This window comes from Scatophagus argus, chromosome 3 (assembly GCF_020382885.2).
Source record: "Scatophagus argus isolate fScaArg1 chromosome 3, fScaArg1.pri, whole genome shotgun sequence".
In the NCBI taxonomy this organism is placed as follows: Eukaryota; Metazoa; Chordata; class Actinopteri; family Scatophagidae; genus Scatophagus; species Scatophagus argus.
In genome coordinates this window covers 24,169,684-24,183,695 of record NC_058495.1, presented here as the reverse complement: position 1 = coordinate 24,183,695, position 14,012 = coordinate 24,169,684, and the positions used below count along the sequence as shown (strand labels likewise).

The window sequence follows — 14,012 nt, the reverse complement described above, 5'->3', positions numbered from 1 at the left end:
GAGTTGCCCGACATGTTGTTCATTTACCTTTTTTAGAATAATTACATTGTTGTTGACATTTTGAATTTGTGGACACTCTAGGAAGGAAATGTTTTCGAATTGCTTTTAACTGATCCTGAAAATATTAACATGAACGTCTCTGTTTTTTAATTACTGATTTTAATCAAAAACTTTTTTGCAGGTCTGCTTATTTATTGGAGTCAATGGCCATGTGTACATTCTCATAAAAAATTAAGACCCTATTGACAGAAAACATTGATGTTGGATCATTAAGAGCACATTTAAATCATGTTTTTGTTTTTTTGCAGTGTCTGCTCTTGTCATCTATGGTAGGCTTAAAGTTCAAAACAAAAGATTAAAATAACCTGTCGGTGAATGTATTTTTGTGATCTTACAGATGGCAGTTTTTACAATTTAAAAAAAAAAAGGGAAGTATTAATGTGACAATATACTCAAAGTATCTAAAGAGGTACACATCATTTACCTCACCATCTGCTACTACTTAAAATAATGCTGGGTATCCTGTGAGGGCTCACACTTAAGTCTAGCACAAATATCTTAATGTACAATACTTGAATATATTTATTCACTAATTCCAGTAAGATTAAAAGCTTTGCAGCGGGGAAAACCAACAGCTAAATCCAGTATTTCCCCAGGTGGAGCCGATCACTACCCGGACCTGCTCACCCAGCACAGAAGATGAGCAGAGCTGCATTCAATGTGTGAATTGAATACTAAATGTAAACACTGGTTGTAAACAAGGAAAACATCACAGAGAGCAGAGAAATAACATCTGTGAGATCACAAAACACCCTCACAAAAAGATGGGTTTGATAGTACATGTACATGAGATATCAATCATGACTGAAAAGCATGTAGTGTGTTTAAAGGTTTCCTTATTTACGGCCTTTGTAAACCACAAGTTAGTGGTCATGTAAACTATCAGCCAGTCTACATTAGCTTGTTAGCTTTGGCATTTTTCTGTCAAAGCGCCAAAATGTTTGTCTTCCATCAAGTGCTGCGGCAGATAAAGACTGCAAATTCAAAATGTCGACGTAAGATGGTACAATTATTGGCGATTATGTTGAATATTTTTGCTCTGATGTCATTGTTTTTCTTGAAGCCATATAACCACTACACTAAACCACTCTGATGGCCTGAAGGACTACAGTCAGTTTCTTTAAAAGTATTAAAGAGAAGCGTTGCAATGAAAACACTGTTGTGAAATTGCTCCCCGTTGACCTGTTTTCACATGATGGCCTCCAGTTGGATTTTGTTTTTTATAAGCAACTGCAAAGACGTTTATCATGGTCTTATGTTTAACTTAATTGTAACTTGAAGCTTTTTTGGAAAATATTCACTGCTGAGTGTCTTTCATGACATTGTTTGCTTTTGCTTGACACGGTATCATAATAAAAAAAAATTCACACAGTGGCCATTTTTAACATTTGGGGATGTTTTATTTATGATTAACCAAGACAAAGTGAAGTTGAAGTTAAGTGAAAAACATGTTGCAAACACTGCAAGAGGAATATTGGTTCATATTTTAATATTTTTGGCTGCAGATGAGGTTAGCTCGCGTTAGCTTGCACTCATTAGGCAAGCTAACTTCAGTAAGCTAAGTGAGCTGGTTAGCTTACAAGCTAGCTGTGAAAATAGCTGTGTGTCGAAACCACTTTCTTCTCGTTTGTATATTAATGTCTATACCACACGACCAAGAAGGCTGCTGTGAGAGTAATGACAGAGAGGATTCTTCATGATTCTTCAGATCCTCAGTTGTACTTTTTTTTCTGTTTAGCTCCACTGCTAACAGTTGACATTACTTCAACCACAGCTTCCCTTAGCATTTCTGTGGATAGCACTGGGAGAAGCTCAGCAGATACTGAGCAACTTAATCATTCAATAGGAGGTGCATTTATGGCCTCATGGTGAATGTAAGTCAACTAAGTGATTTGTGATTTCCGCTGCTGGTAAATTTGTATGTAATGTACAATCACATTCTTTTTAGTTTATTATTAATTATTGATTGTAGATTGATTGTTGTAAATTATGTTATTATATGAAGAACAGAACACAGGATACAAATACTTTTCATACACAAGCCAAATATGTTTGTATTACAGCTGTTGTTCCTTTCTATCCTTCCTTTCCCCCATGCTGGAAAACAGCCTGGTCTTCTTCTTCCCTCCCTTTGGACGATGCCATCTCCCCCTTCTGCCGACGAGGCGTTTTGCCTGCCTCTCATAGATGTCTTCCAATAGTGTCCTTCCTCTGGGAGAGTAGCTGATGGAGGACCAGGTGAGGACGGAGCCAACGTCAGGCCTAAAAACAAAAAACAAAAAGTTAATTAACACTATGCTGATAAAAACAGTAATGATTTATACAGGAAAGGACATTTAAAGATGAAGTAATGTGGTTTATAGAGTTAATCATGAGCACAAAAAAATGTTTATTTATTTATTTATTTTGTAAAAGTTAAAAATTCTTAAAACTCTTTCTCTCTACTTAAAAATTTTGGAGCCTATGAATATGCTAATATTTTTAGCTTAAAAATGTAGCCACAGAATGCATTAACTAGCTTGCTAAAGCTCTGCCACTTTACGCCATCGACTGCATAGAGATGGACGACATGAGAGCTTTGAAAAAGTGAAGCCCAAACATCTGGATTTTGTGGTCGGCTGCAGTACAGCTCATAAGCTCCTCCCCCTCCGCCTTAGCAGATGGGCCATAGGCGTCAAATATATTTTTCCCCAAAGATGGTTTCTGTCATTTTAGGTAGTTCTTATCACATTGATGTTTGTTCAAGTGTTCATTTTTCTGATCAGTTTGGTTTTAATGATTGATTTGATCCTTTAAAAAGCAGGTGGAACATCATGCTCCTGATTGGGTCAGACAGGCTTATGGGCGGGAACTTGATACCGCACCTGCACCTCCCCTGCACTACTGAATATACTCTGGCTCCAAACGAGGTCACCAGAACAAGATGGCAGCACTTGTATCTGGGATACTTCATTTTGCTTCAAGTGGAGATGCACCAGCCATCTTTATATACGTCAGTGCTTTATATGAAACAGAGTGTCGATGAAATGTGCCAATTCAACATTTTACTGTTACTTTATACACTACAGAGAGAACTGCTCACACACACACACACACACACACACACACACACCTGTAGACGCTGGTGGTCATGTAGTTGTAGATTTCCCTGTAGGAGATAGGATAATCCCACACTTGGACGTCTGTCACCTGACCATCAAAACCTGGAAAATAAATTACAGGCTCACCTGACCAGGCATACTGAACACACACACACACACACACACACACACACAAACATCAGATAGATAATAATAAAATGAGATTCCAAGTCCAGCAGGTTGTTAAATTGCGGTCCTGTGGGCAAAGTATTAATGCAGACATGGAATATGAAAACATTGCAGGCTTCATCTTTTTGCTGTGAGAGCCAACATTGCTGCCCACATCGTAAGATTTGCTGTCCTCACCTCAGAGGGCAGCATCTTCCTGATGCTAATTCTGGGGCCGCTAAACACCTGCGCTACATTCTTCATGGAGTCCACGGTCAGGCAGACTGTGGTCCAGATCTCTGGTTCAATGTGTGTCCAGAATAATTTGTTGGGTTGCAAGTACAGCCTGTTGTACTCGTATCTGTCAAAGCTCAGCACGTAAACACCACTGACACTGACTGCCATCTTCAGTGGGTTCCGGCTGGATGGACTGAGCGTGAAGATTGTGGGGCTACTGGACTGCTGGTAGTCGGTGAGGAATCGCAGACAGACGGATACACCTGCAGGGGTCAGCGTTCACAGGGAGGAGCACAAAGTTTGACCAAGTCAAGTCAACGATGAACACAGAGCGGTCGTTTGGTGGTTTTAGAACATGAATTTAAAAGAAAGAAAGAAGCAAATAAACAAACAAATACACAATATATCATGTAGTCGGTGTAGCTATCCACCGATAACAACAGTCAATAATTAATAACCATCTACGAGAGACAAAGCTTCCAGTTGTCACTGGCTTTAACAAGGACTTAAACAAGGACTTTGTTTGTCCGAACAAACCATAAAAAGCATCACAGTCATGATTTAGTGACATGTATGCAAACACGTCCAATGCGAGCATGTTTCAGCTACATGTTTCAGTGTTTTATTGTAATGCAACATGTAATAGATGTGGCATTGAAATAAAACTTAAGAAAAGGTGACAGCAAATCTGTACATCAAATAAAGAGTTTGGATATCATGTGCTGACACTGCGTTTCTGTTTGGTTATGTGGTCTGTAAAGGTACTGACCTCTGACGGGAGGTGCTGAGGTCCAGGGAGGGTAGGTGGGGGTGGATTTGGTGGTGCTGGTGGTGGTGGGGGTGAATCGGGTGGTGGTGTGGGCGGATTTGGTGGTGCTGGTGGTGGTGGGGGTGAATCGGGTGGTGCTGGTGGTGGTGGGGGTGAATCGGGTGGTGCTGGTGGTGGTGTGGGTGGATTTGGTGGTGCTGGTGGTGGTGGGGGTGAATCGGGTGGTGCTCAATCTGGCGGTGGTGGTGAATTGGGTGGTGCTCAGTCTGGCGGTTGGGATGGATCGGGTGGTGTAGCGGGGGATAGTAGTTGATGACGGGTTAAAATAGGCTGGATAGAAAGATATTCCTCCTCCGTTGGAAGACAAAGTGAACATCTTGCCATTTAAATTGGCCCTGAAAGAAGGTGCTGGAGAGAGAAAGACGAAGGGATTAAACACTAAGGCTCATCACGTCAGCGAGGAGATGAAGGAGAAGTCTGGTGATGTGCTGTGCTTTTGTGATTCAGAACAAAATGAGATACGAAGACCAAAAACAGCAACGGGTTCGTCTACGCTTTCTGACGTCCCTGCTCTGTCTGAGGATCTCCTGACGCATGTTTGCAGGGACTGTTTTCATCGGCGGATTGACACGTGTTCAGCTCACGTGGAATTGAGCCAAAATAAACTGCGGTGTGTGTTTTCATGACATGAGTGAGGGAACATCTCATCTTTGTTAAACTAACTGTAAGGTTTGGATAATCTGTCCCGAGGTGATCTTAATGTTGTTAAATCGCACTAAATTAAACCACATCACCGTGAAAAACAAACTTTGTTTTAAATGTTAAACAGACACTGAATGTGCGTAGTTACTCTTCTCTCTCTCACTGTGTGTGTGTGTGTGTGTGTGTGTGTGCGTGCGTGTGTGTGTGTGTGCGTGTGTGTGTGAGTGTGTGTGTGTGTGTGTGTGTGTGCGTGCGTGCGTGTGTGTGTGAATATTTCAGGAAGTCAGACTTGATTTTTGCTTCCACACTCTGTCCACAGCCGTTGGCTTTTTAGTTCATGAGAAATCAACTTCAACGGCTCAAACTCTAACACGTGTGGACATGAATCTGAATTTTTGTGTGTTTTCTGTCCTTTTTTCTGGGTACTTCTACTGCAGTATTTTAAAATCAGGAAGGTTTACTTTAAAAAGCCCACACGTTGTACTTCACTGCCTTTCAGGAGAGGAAAAGTCCAAAGCCGCATGGAGCCTCAGCCCTCCTGACTGACATGTGAGACTGGAACAGGAGAAAAGGAGTTTAATCAACATCTGCTGCAGCAGCTGGTGTCCCTCCAGCTGCAGGAGGGTGGAGCTGCGGGGACGGAGACAGACTGTCTTTGTCTCTTTTCCAGGTTAATAAAGTGAGCCTACACTTTAGAACAAGATGGTTGCATGTTTGCTGTAAGCTGCCTCCTACAGATGTGGACTTTGTTGGTTTGGACTCGGTGATGTTGTCCCCGTCCCCGTCCTCTTCCTCACACTATTACTTTGATTTGAGTGTAATATTCCGGTACTCTTTGCTAATATCCACAGCTATTAGTTTTGAATCGTGTTTGTATCTTTGAGCAGCTCCTACGTTTCCTTTGTGCTTTGCCTTATTGGACATGACAGCAGCACTCAAACATACATGTTTCAGTCTTTGTTCCTCTGTGAACACACGCCAAAATAAAGTTATTTAACCAACAAGATCAACAACTGGTGACTGTCAGGATGAAGTCTGGAGCTACTTTTAAATATCTCAAAAGTTTTCCTTGTGCAGTGTGTGTGTGTGTGTGTGTGTGTGTGTGTGCGCGCGCCCACACCTGTTGTCGTCCATGCTGAAGCTGACACCACATTCACCAGTGCTGACATCACAGCCATCACCGCGGGAACGTAAAGCGGCTTGCTCTTCATCTTGATCCTCGTCCTCCTCCGACCGACCCGAGTCCAGCACTGTGAAGCGTCTGTGGGAGCGTCCGTCCCGCCGTCGTCCCTCTGAGCAGACGGCAGCTCCTGGACTTTGACTTCCTGGTTCAGACGTCAGCAGCCGCTCGTGAGTTTCACTTCAGAGAAACAGAAAACACACACCAGCCGGCCCTCTCTGGCATTTGATCCACATTCGTCTCTCGCAGCGTTAGTGACTTTGTTCAGCACTTATTATAATCCAGTTTTACTCAGTGATCTGAGTACTTCTTCCTCTCCTGCATATCAGAGGGACTGTCGAATGTAATAACAACAACAATAATAATAATAATAACTTAGCACCTTTCAAAAGCCAGGTTTCCAAAGTGAATCATTAAAGACAAAATCAACAAACTGTACACTGTATAGGATGCAATAAACAAAATCTATAATATAATATAATATAATATGATATATTAGACTATATAATTCAATGGTCCTCTTTTCCTCCCTTATGAGGACTTGTATATAGCTGTATATTGTATTGTGTTTGCTGTACTTTGTAAATTGTTAATTTGTTTTACCTCTATAATTTTTTGTAATTGTTTTTGTAAAACCACACTGAAATCTCTCAAAGAGGTCATTATGACACATGAACTCTGAAAGATGAGTAAACACCACTTTCTCTGGCACCTTAGATAAAAATGGCAGCTTTGAAATTGGATCAAGCTTGGGTTTCTTTAAGAGAGGTTGCATCACAGCATGTGTGAAAGCAGAGGGAAATTTTCTAAGCTCAGATGGGACAGAAATGAATTGAATTCGTGCATTTAAAATTGACAACAGCGAGCCGTTCTGACACGCTCAGCTTTCTTCTGACCGTGAAAAGTGATCACGTGCTGCTGTTTGACCAATTGCTTTTGATCTGTAGCCTCGTTTGAACGTAGCTTTTCAGCGCTGTGATAAATAAAACCACAACTGCATGAACAGATTTAAGGTTTTTTTGTAAATGTTTTATTATAATAACAAACAGCAAAATAATAATAATAGTCTTAATCTTATTTATAGCATCTTAAAGACACACATTTCAAAGTGGACAAAACATTTTAAACAACAGTTAAAATATGACACGTTATAAGGTTTAAACACAGTTTGCCATAAACACCAAACATGAATGAAATCAAACGAAATGAAACAATTTATGCAGTTACTTAAACTTACTTTTTTTTACAGTAGTCTGTAAATAAAGGAAGTGAAGTTTTAAAGCAGTAGCCGAACTTTGTACACGCAGCACTGACGGTGTTGTCATCACCTGAGCGGAGGAGGCCTGCTGAGCCAGGAGGACGTGACGTCTCACTCTGCTGTGATTTCCCCAAACCACAAACACGGTGCAAGCCTGTGCATCAATACTGATTGACTGTCATCTGAGAAACGTACAAATGAGGGATTCGGTGTTTGGAAAGGATTTTAAACTGCTTTTACGCATGTCATGTAGGAAAATAACATTAACGGGAAATATACTGGAACAATTATTAATAATAATAATAAAAAAGGGGGGAATCAAATTCTAAAAAACGTTGAGACTTTGTTGTGGTGTCTGCAGCGGTTCCTGTCCTTTCTATATGAACTTCTCCTTTCATAGACACGCACAGAAGCCACAAACAATCGCAAAGCAGCGCAAAGCGGAAGAGAAACGTGAACGCGTCTTCGGTTCCTGAAAGCTGCAGCATATCAAAGGTGGATCAGCCTTTTCAAAGGGCAGCACAAAGTGTGTGATCATCTGATGAAACAGCAGCTGTTAGCGGATGTAAACACGACGCAGTGCTGCCCTGCCAGACAACAAGTCAACAACATTTCAGAACTAATAATGACCGTAACGGCAGCGCGCTGTTTCCTGTGCTGATCCCGGCCGGCGTGCGCCACAAACGCTCCAGCAGCCGCGGGGTTTGGTCGCTTTAAACACAAACAAATGCTTCAGGCATTTTGCATAAATCACTGCTGTTTTGTTTTTCTTGGACAGACAGTCCCTCAAGATGAAAGACACCTTTGTAATCGCACTTTAGTGGTTTATATTTCCACCAGTGGCGTGTTTTGTAATTTCATCACGTTAAACAGCTGCTGATTCTCAAGTCCTCCTCACACAAGTGAAAATCCTCCAGACTTTAAGTTTTATCTGTCATCAGTCTCTTTAAAGTTTCTTTTATTATGTGTTTAATAATCTATCTGTGCACAGTGTGGTCCTTTAATGAAGCATCTGTAACTGTATCTGCGTCTATAATAAATGATTGATAAGACGACAGAGCAGCTGTGATATTAATAAATGAAATGCACACAGGAGCAATAACTTTCAGTGGGTTGTGAAATCTGTTCATACAGAAGTGGAAATCCTTCACGAGTGTGTTTCCTGAACACACACACACACACACACACACACACACACACACTGAGCTTTAAGCTTCATTCCTGACTGTGGAAATGATGATAAACTTAACTCCACACGTCAGCACGTTTCTTCTGGAGGTCAAAATTGCATCTTGTGGCTTTTGTCAGCAGAGGAAGTTTGTCCAGTTTTCATCAGAACGAACAAAAAAAAAAAAGATGAATAATTTATTTATTTATTGCACAGGGACGAGCATGTCGATGCCTCACACCACAGCATTTATAAGTTAATTTACAATACACCAGTTAAAACACGTAAAACGTAACAACAACAGGACAGAAGTTATTGATCAGTACACACATTAAAAACACACAACTCAACCGAGAATACAGACAGAACAACACAGGACACAAACTAATTAACTTCACTACAGCAGCTGACAAACACATCTCTGAACTCTTATCTTCATTCCTTCTTCATGTCCTGCAGAAATGTTATGTTTAGTGTTTTATAAACCCTTTATCAGATGTTCAGATTACCTTTCAGGTAAGGTTTGTGTGTGTGATGCAACTTACAAACCAACACGTCAGTAAACTTTCAACAACTGCAGTGAACAGATGAGACACAGACGCAGATTATTCACTCAGCGTTGACAACCTGGCAACGCACAGTAAACAGACTGTGTCAGTTCTGCTGACAGCAGCAAGAGGAAGAGACAGAACATCACTTCCTGCTACGCTGTCCTTTGTATGAAGACACAGGAACCAGAGTATTATAACCTGTAATTCTACAATAGAAGTCCACCCACTAGTCACTCTAGTTTCATTTCTTTTAAAAGAAACTTGATTTCCTAAAACAGGCAATATTTTAAATGAGGAGAACACGGCTTTTATTGGGGACTATTTTCTGCTGCACAGTAATACACATTTGGTACATTCTGGCATTTCCAACAGGAGGACTCAGCGGGATTGATCTATCGTGTGTGTGTGTGTGTGTGTGTGTGTGTGTGTGCGTGTAAATGGCGATGAAGGAACATGTCATCCAGTGCAACAGTGTGACTCACTCTTGTGTTTTTAAAACAGAACAGTGGAGAGCGGTGGCACAGAGGAGTAGGATATATCAAGGTTTGAATAAAATGTCAGTCAGTTCACTGATGGTTTGATTGGATCGTACTTTGTGAAGAAACAGGACAGAATATTATCTTCCACATCTGAAAACACAGTCCAGCAGTGTTTCTGTGGGTTGACTGAGCACACCTGAACTCTGACCTCTGCACACGTGAATGCGTCCCTCTTGTTTGGCCTTCAGTAGACAGACCAAGGCAGCGCAAACAGCTGCACGCCAGTAAAAATAATGTGACTATACCTTTATGTCAATCGAGCAAAAGCTGTGCCTTTATTTTGAAGGTTGTGTGAGCGGAAGTGTTGTTTTCCGGTGTTGCGTGTTGCCTCGTAGCCGCTGCCACCGTGTACCAAGCTGACAGCAGCCGGGATGACACCATGGAGAACACACACACACCGTTACGCACACCGCTGCTCTATAAATGCACACACACTCACACACCGACCCAGACACAGGCGGAGAGGCTCGACGAGCGGTTTGAAAGTTTCAGCCTGAAACATCCGAAACATCTGAAACATGGGCGTCATCGTCTCGCACATCTTCTCCAGGTTCACCTCCAAGAGACCCGTCAGGATTTTAATGGGTGAGATGGGATTGGCTTCCTACTGTTAATCATGTCTTCTTCTTCTTCTTCTTCCTCTTGTTATTATTATTATTATTATTGTTGTTGTTATTGTTATTATCTCCTTGATCGGTTATTATTTACCAGAGTGATTTAGCTAACTAGATACTCACGCTGATTGGACGAATTAACTCACGTGACTCGGCAACATGGCGGAAAAGTTTGTGTTATCTTTAATGGAGCTATCTTCAATTAAATGTTTTCTTTGAATGGAGAAAACGAGACGTTCATAAGTTGTTTCCAGTCTGACTTTAATCTACAATACAACACTTCGTGGCTTGCTATTGAATAAATATCGTAGTTGTCGTAGTAATTTAAAAAGTAACTTCTACGGAAGTATTATTAGTTGCTTCTGTGTCTTAGTCAGTGGTTTTGATAAAGGTTTAACAAAGGAAACCCCCTGTATAAAGTTAAAATGTGAGACATTCACCAATGTTAAGATTTACCTTTAGCTTACATGAATACAGATTTGTGTTACTGTACTTGAGTATTTTCATTTCAAGCTGCTTTGTACTTGCTACACTTTAAAGGAAAATGCTGTACTTTTTACTGCATTGCAACTATCGTCTCAACATGCGACCTATGCAATGCACTGTTATAGATGAAACTACACAGCAGTACATAATTGGTTCCACCTCTACCAGTTACTGCAGTAAAATCTTTGGCAAATGGTACTTACACTCTTTTGACATTTTAACTCTCTTGACTTCTAATGAAGTACTTTCACCTGTACTTACTTAAAGTCTCTGAATACTTTCTCCACCACTGTTGGAAGCTAATCTTTGTAAACTGAATATCTTTGAGTTCTGGACTGTTTGGCAGACAAAACAAGACACTTTATTGCTCTGACATTTTAAAAGATTGTCTGAAAATAGTCTTTAGCTGCAGTTCTGCTATTAACAGTAATAATAACTGTGTGTGTGTGTGTGTGTGTGTGTGTGTGTGTGTTGTGGCAGTGGGTCTGGATGCAGCAGGTAAAACCACTCTGCTGTACAGACTGAAGTTGGCCGAGGTCGTCACCACCATCCCAACTATCGGTCAGTGAGCTGTTTGTTGATACACACATTTAGTGATGATATGAAATAAAGTCAAATCATAAAATAAATAAATGTGTGTGTGTGTGTGTGTGTGTGTGTGTGTGTGTGCAGGTTTTAATGTGGAGACTGTGGAATTTAAGAACATCAGTTTCACAGTTTGGGATGTTGGTGGTCAGACTATCATCAGACCTCTGTGGAGACATTACTACACTAACACACAGGTAATACCATTACTACTACTAGTAGTACTACTACCACTACTACTACTACTACTACAGCCACTGCCAGTATTACAGTAGAGAAACTCTCTAAAGGTTGTTTGCAGTAATGTCTGTATGTGTCTGTCTGTCTGCGTCCGTCTCCAGGGTCTGATATTTGTGGTCGACAGCAACGATCCTGAGAGAATTAAAGAAGCTGCTGACGAGCTGCACAGGATGGTAAACACACATGCACACACACACACACACTCACACACTCAAACTTAGAAGGAGGACACGCCTGATTGGTTGATATCTGAATCGTTAACCTTGCTGTTAAAGTCACCCTGTTTGTGTGTTGCAGCTGGAGGAGGAGGACCTGAGGGGCGTGGCCTTACTTGTATTTGCTAACAAACAGGATTTGCCCAGAGCCATGTCTGTCAGTGACATCACAGAGGCCCTGAGCCTATCAGGAGTCTCACAGCCGGTAAGTGCACACAGTTCTGCTAGTTGACCCCACAGTGCAGTGATTAATGTTGTGTGACACGACGCCTTTCAGTGAAGACACAGCGAGAGGATGAAGTGTCTCAAATCTCAGTTTATGGTAACAACAGAATAAACGACCGAGTGTTTGTTAGACAAGGAAAGACTCTTTATTATTCATGATAAACACATGTACAGTGAGCGGTACAGTTTATGTACGTGTAAGAGTTCAAAGGGAGAAGTTTTGTTTTTTATTAACACATAATCCAGATTTAAATGTATTCCAAACTTCAGCTAATGTCTCTGTCCCCCTGTGTGTCTGTCCAGTGGTTTGTCCAGGCGTCCTGTGCGGTCAGTGGCACCGGTCTGGTCGAGGGTCTGGACTGGCTCTCCAACCAGATCCTCAAACAGTAGACGCTGATCGGGCAGTCTGATCTGAGCTGGGGAAACATGAACGTCGCTCTGTTACACACATCTGATCCAGGTGACATTTCACTGCTGCGTTCACAGCACTCGGAAAATTCCACGTTCCCACTTTGTCTGGAAGATGCACATTTACAGCTTGTGCCGCGTTCATGTCATTTTGGAAGAATCAGAAAGATCAGGTTGAATTTTAATACCTCAGACTGCTGTTAACAAACGTCGTAAAAAGTGGCAAACACCTGCGCCTTAGCATTCCCGCGCTGCTTACTTTGCAGTGGCTCAACAAAGCCTTAAAATAATGTGTTTTTATTGTTTCTGATAATCACAGTAAAAGCAGTATGGCGAGATCATATCTTTGGAGCCGATGTCTCCATGTCACCAGGAAGGAAAAGCGTAGAGAAGAGTTGATTAATAAATGAGACGATCATCACAATAATTCATTGATTGTGTTTTATAAAATGACACAGCAGCACTGAAAGAGCAAACAAAAATCAAATTATGTTGTTGAACAAGCATGTGATGATCCCCACGCTGGGAAACAAAGTTAACTGCAACTTGTTTTCTTCAGATTTTCATCTCTTTGAAAATTATTACACCACAGTCGTTAGTGTTCCGTTTACCTGCTATCTGTTATTTTAGACTTTACAAGTCAAATACGACTTTATGGCCAAAGTCTTGCTGGGTTCGCTGGCAAATTTAAAAGCGTGAATTTATTTTTGTGTGTGTGTGTGTGTTCTAATTGGTTAATCAGTTTAGGTATTTCTGTAATGTTATGGCCTGCTCTATTTTTCTGTTTTGTGTTTATGGGAACTTGTATATTTATATAATAAATTCATTTTGTTTATATTTATTTTACAATTAAAATGTTCGTTCTGGTGGCCAGTTTGTGTGTACATTTTAGTTTAAATGCGACCCGCACAGACTGTTAAAAATCTCTTCAAAAGAATTGCATTGGAAAAATGAAATCAACAGCTAAAATGAATGGGCAGCCAGAAAATACATACATGCAAACTGGCTACTTGAAATGGCTTAAAGTAATGGATAATTGTTAAAAATCATTTGGCCTATTCTACCTAAAATTATCAATCATCATCTTGTTATCTAAGTGGAAACTGATAAATTGATAACTAAAACAAGCAGGTGAAACAGGCCTGACTGTAACCAACGAATTGTAAAACAGTTAAATGGACGACGACAAAGTGTCACGTAAGAAGCTACAACGAATCAAACTTGTAATTTATATCGATTTCAAAACTGTCCAAGTCGCAATTTTTGTCATTTTCAAAAAACGTACAAGCGACACGCTACAACAGCACTGCATTGTGAAGTGAACTTGACTACATTTAGAACTGAGATCCCTTCATGTGTGTAAATATTTGTACAAAATTCTGCTGTATGAAATGAAATCTGAAATCTGTTATTTTCTGTAACTTTTGTTTGCTTCTTTGTATTGCACAACAATTTCCTGCGGGATCAATAAAGTTCTTATCTTAAAAAGTGACATTTCGAGGTTCTGAAAAATGTCAGCTGCTAGCT

The 14,012-nt window shown here is 40.7% G+C and overlaps 2 protein-coding genes across 2 annotated transcripts; one reads left to right on the top strand and one right to left on the bottom strand.

Moving 5' to 3' along the window:
* Positions 1-292: 292 nt before the first annotated feature.
* On the bottom strand, positions 293-6,356 carry LOC124056951 (uncharacterized serine-rich protein C215.13-like). The gene is made up of 5 exons (XM_046384925.1): positions 6,137-6,356; positions 4,315-4,722; positions 3,507-3,808; positions 3,173-3,300; positions 293-2,322 (listed from the first exon to the last, which is right to left on the bottom strand). The coding sequence occupies exons 1-5, from the start codon at positions 6,225-6,227 to the stop codon at positions 2,118-2,120; spliced, it is 1,134 nt and encodes a 377-aa protein (XP_046240881.1). The 5' UTR covers positions 6,228-6,356; the 3' UTR covers positions 293-2,117.
* Positions 6,357-10,000: 3,644 nt separating this feature from the next.
* LOC124056949 (ADP-ribosylation factor 4-like) lies at positions 10,001-13,969 on the top strand. Its single transcript, XM_046384923.1, has 6 exons — positions 10,001-10,297; positions 11,293-11,373; positions 11,485-11,594; positions 11,739-11,810; positions 11,935-12,057; positions 12,381-13,969. The coding sequence occupies exons 1-6, from the start codon at positions 10,231-10,233 to the stop codon at positions 12,465-12,467; spliced, it is 540 nt and encodes a 179-aa protein (XP_046240879.1). The 5' UTR covers positions 10,001-10,230; the 3' UTR covers positions 12,468-13,969.
* Positions 13,970-14,012: the final 43 nt, after the last annotated feature.

Coding starts and splice junctions, on each gene's coding strand:
- LOC124056951 (XM_046384925.1), bottom strand. CDS start 6,227: ATGAAGAGCAAGCCGCTTTACGTTCCCGCGGTGATGGCTGTGATGTCA. Junction 3,809..4,314: donor CTCAGCACCTCCCGTCAGAG/GTCAGTACCTTT, acceptor TGACCCCTGCAG/GTGTATCCGTCTGTCTGCGA. Junction 3,301..3,506: donor GGAAGATGCTGCCCTCTGAG/GTGAGGACAGCA, acceptor GTGTGTGTTCAG/TATGCCTGGTCAGGTGAGCC.
- LOC124056949 (XM_046384923.1), top strand. CDS start 10,231: ATGGGCGTCATCGTCTCGCACATCTTCTCCAGGTTCACCTCCAAGAGA. Junction 10,298..11,292: donor ACCCGTCAGGATTTTAATGG/GTGAGATGGGAT, acceptor GTGTTGTGGCAG/TGGGTCTGGATGCAGCAGGT. Junction 11,811..11,934: donor CTGACGAGCTGCACAGGATG/GTAAACACACAT, acceptor TGTGTGTTGCAG/CTGGAGGAGGAGGACCTGAG.